Source organism: Dipodomys ordii, unplaced genomic scaffold, assembly GCF_000151885.1.
Source record: "Dipodomys ordii isolate 6190 unplaced genomic scaffold, Dord_2.0 Scaffold156, whole genome shotgun sequence".
Classification (NCBI taxonomy): domain Eukaryota; kingdom Metazoa; phylum Chordata; class Mammalia; order Rodentia; family Heteromyidae; genus Dipodomys; species Dipodomys ordii.
The window spans coordinates 2,376,781-2,379,948 of NW_012267372.1; the positions used below are offsets into that span (position 1 = coordinate 2,376,781).

Sequence of the window (3,168 nt, forward strand, 5' to 3'; positions counted from 1 at the left end):
CCCCACCGCCCTCCCCGCCCGCGCCCGCCTGCAACCCCCTGCTGGACCTGGAGCTCGAGAGCTTCAAGAAGGACCCACGCCAGTCGCTCACGCCCACCCACGTCACCGTCACACGCCCGGTGAGCCGCGGGCACCGGCGGACGCCGTCGGATGGAGCGCTGGGCCACTGCGCGGCCGGTGAGTCGGGCCCCCAGCCACACGTGGTAGGGCTGAAGCTTGCTTGGCGACTGCTTCTGGGGCCAGGCCGGGTGTAGAGCGCTGTCACCCAACCCTCCCCGCGGGGAGGCGCTGTCTGCCCATTCAGAGAAGGCAGTGTCTGGGATCTCCGCCACTTCGTGTAACCCCAGCCCCGTGTAGGAGGGAGGATAAGATACTGACTCAAGAGCTGCACCCAGGACCCTGCTCCAGGTTGGGCTTGGTGACTTACCTCTGTAATCTCAGTTACCCGAGAGGCACAGTTTAAAGGCCCTCTGTCCAGCGTGAGACACTGGACAATAACTAAGGCAAAAAGGCGTCAAGTGGTAGAGAGCCTGCCTTGCCAACAGCACGCTTTGAGTTCAAATCCCAGTTCCGAAAAATGGAGGGAGGGGTGAATCCTGTCCTCCAAAGGTGTGTAGTCCTACCCAGAAGATGGAGCTGTTGGGTGTAGTGGGGACCTAGGTCGGGGTTCAGGTGTGGCCCCTGGGATGGGGGTCCACTGCTGGACAGTGGGACCAGCAAGATCCACAGAAGCCAGGAATTCCTCTTGTCCTTCCGACGTGCTGGCATGGACTCCCCTCCCCCACCCCCCTCACCTCGCGCCTTCCTCTCTCCCCAGGCCCTCGAGACCCCCTGGACTTCCCTCGCCTGCCCGACCCCCAGACCCTGTTCCCCACCCGACGCCGGCCCCCCGAGTTCCCTGGCCGTCCTACCACTCTGACTTTTGCCCCGAGACCCCGGCCAGCTGCCAGCCGCCCCCGCCTGGACCCCTGGAAACTGGTCTCTTTTGGCCGAACACTTGGTATCTCGCCTCCTAGCAGGCCAGACACTCCAGAGAGCCCTGGGCCCCCCAACATGCAGCCCACGCTGCTGGACATGGACATGGAGGGGCAGAGCCAGGACAGCACCGTGCCCCTGTGCGGGGCCTACGGCTCCCACTGAGGCCTGCCCGCCACCGCCCGCCCGGGCAGCCATGAATGTAGCGCCCCAGGCCCCGCGGCAGCCCGTCGCACCCTGGCGGGGAGAGGCCTGCGCAGGATACTCACTATTTATTGGGGAAGGGAGGAGGGGGGAGACACTTAATTTATTCCTTCGTACCCCAGGGGGGTGGAGCCCTGAGCCCACCCTGCCGTAGGGGGAGGGTCGGCAGGGATTCTCAGGGACGGCATCATGGGGGATTTGGCACAAAACACAGCATTAAAGGTAACCCCTGCCCCCGACCTCTTTCTGCTCTGTGTCTTTCTCCCACCCAGGTCCCGAAGCAGCCTTGACTCCAGGGGGCACTCTACACCCCACACTCCCTTTCCCAGTGTCTCTCCCAGCCGCAGGTTAGGGCTGAGAACCAGATCTGGGTCCCCACAAGAACACCACACAAAGTCATGGTCATCCGTGACAGGGCTTTACCGGCACCCCGCGCGCCGAGTGGGGGCAGCTACAGGGCGATGTGGGGAGCGGGGTGGAGAGGGCCACGCAGCCTCAGCCCACCACATCCCGGGCCGAGGCCCCGGCGCCGTGGCCGCTGTCTTCCCGCTGGAGGCCACAGCGGTTCATCTTCAGCTGGGTCAGCTGGATGTAGCGGAGCACGTTGGTGTCTGCAGGGCAGGTGGGCAGGGCGTTACCTGGCTCTCCCCGGGAGGGGAGGGGAGGGCGGGGTGGGGGGTGACAGCTACCCTCACCTCCCACTCCTGTCCAGCCCTTTCCCAGAATCCCAGTGGGGCAGATAGTTCCCGCCTCCCTGCCTCGGCAAGTGCTGTTCCCTTGCCAGCCACGCCCTTCCCGCTGGTGCTCCTCCCCGTGGCATCTGTTCTCACCACGCCACTTCCCAGGAAAACTCTTCTTGCCTCCACGCCCACGCCCCTGCAGCATGCACCTGCTGTGGCTCTCCCCCCCCCCCCAAGGCCGACACCTCCAGCTCTGCCACTCCCTACGCAGCCCAATTTCTCGGCCTCACCTGCCCTGGGTCAGTGAGTAGGCGCAAGTGTGAACGGGTAGCGTGTGAGGAGTGGGGGGGAGGGGGAGGAACAGGACTGGAGATCGCTCCTGGCTAGGGTTGCGGCCCGCTGGGGAAGGGGAGGTGTCAGGATGGCACAACGTCTGTCTAGGTGAGAAGAGGGAGGGGGGCTCTGCCCTGCCCTGAACCTCCTGCCTGCCTTCCCTCTCCCTGCCACCGCCCAACCCAGCCCTCACCCCTGCCCAGCTCTGGCCCTCACCTGTGGGCTCCCGGCTTCGGGCCTCCTGCAGGTAGCGCAGGGCGCGTGCGTAGTCGCCCAGGTGGTAGAAGGCGATGCCGGCGCGGTAGGTGGCCTTGAAGTTGCCCTGCTGCTTCTCCAGCACCTTCAGACAGTACTCGCGCACACGCTCGTAGTTCACCAGCTCCGACTGCAGCAGGCAGGCTGTGGGGGCCGGGGGGGGGTTCGTGGTGGTGAGCCCCGAACTCAGTGCCTGCAGCACCCCTGGAATCCACGTGACCTGGAAGTACCCAGCCTCTGCCCCCCAGCCAAGGACAGTGTGGGCCTCCAGGGGGCGCCAACCTGTTACCCCATCCGAGGACAGTCAAGCTGTGCCCAGCCAGGAGGCGCAGGAGACCCCGGGGAGGGGTGGGCGAGGCTGAGGGCGAGGGCATGTCCGGGGTGCGCCCTTGCCACCTTCCGTGTGCCCGAGGCAGGGGAGGGGAAGGATGACTCAGGGAAGTGGAGTTCTCAAGACTCAGCCCCAACCCCAGTTCCTGCACCCCTGTCTGCCCCCCATCCCTTTCCTTGATCAAGTTCTGAGGTCTGTCGCTTTAAGATTCCAGGTTCTCCACCCACCCAACACCTGACCCTGATCGCCCCCTGACGCCCCACCCTGTCCACGCATGCCCCCCCCCGACGCCCCCTGCCACCCGCCCCCCCGACGGCGGCCGTACCCGTCAGGGAGTCATAACACTCCACCTCGGTGCTCTCCACCAGGCGCCGCTGCTCCTCGCTGAGG

General features: G+C 65.8%; 2 protein-coding genes across 2 annotated transcripts in view; one reads left to right on the forward strand and one right to left on the reverse strand.

The window, feature by feature from the left end:
• Nucleotides 1-1,418, forward strand: part of Map3k10 (mitogen-activated protein kinase kinase kinase 10) — a 15,881-nt gene extending 14,463 nt beyond the window's left edge. Inside the window, exons 10-11 of the mRNA XM_013032617.1 lie at nucleotides 2-177; nucleotides 818-1,418. Of these exons, the coding sequence (XP_012888071.1) occupies nucleotides 2-177; nucleotides 818-1,140 (499 nt within the window). The 3' untranslated portion in view covers nucleotides 1,141-1,418. The remainder of the gene's footprint in view (nucleotide 1; nucleotides 178-817) is intronic.
• A 256-nt stretch (nucleotides 1,419-1,674) lies between these two features.
• Ttc9b (tetratricopeptide repeat domain 9B) overlaps nucleotides 1,675-3,168 on the reverse strand; it is a 1,977-nt gene continuing 483 nt past the window's right edge. Inside the window, exons 2-4 of the mRNA XM_013032675.1 lie at nucleotides 3,104-3,168; nucleotides 2,409-2,591; nucleotides 1,675-1,790 (exon numbers count right to left, since the gene is read on the reverse strand). The exon at nucleotides 3,104-3,168 is cut by the window's right edge and continues 30 nt beyond it. Of these exons, the coding sequence (XP_012888129.1) occupies nucleotides 1,675-1,790; nucleotides 2,409-2,591; nucleotides 3,104-3,168 (364 nt within the window). The remainder of the gene's footprint in view (nucleotides 1,791-2,408; nucleotides 2,592-3,103) is intronic.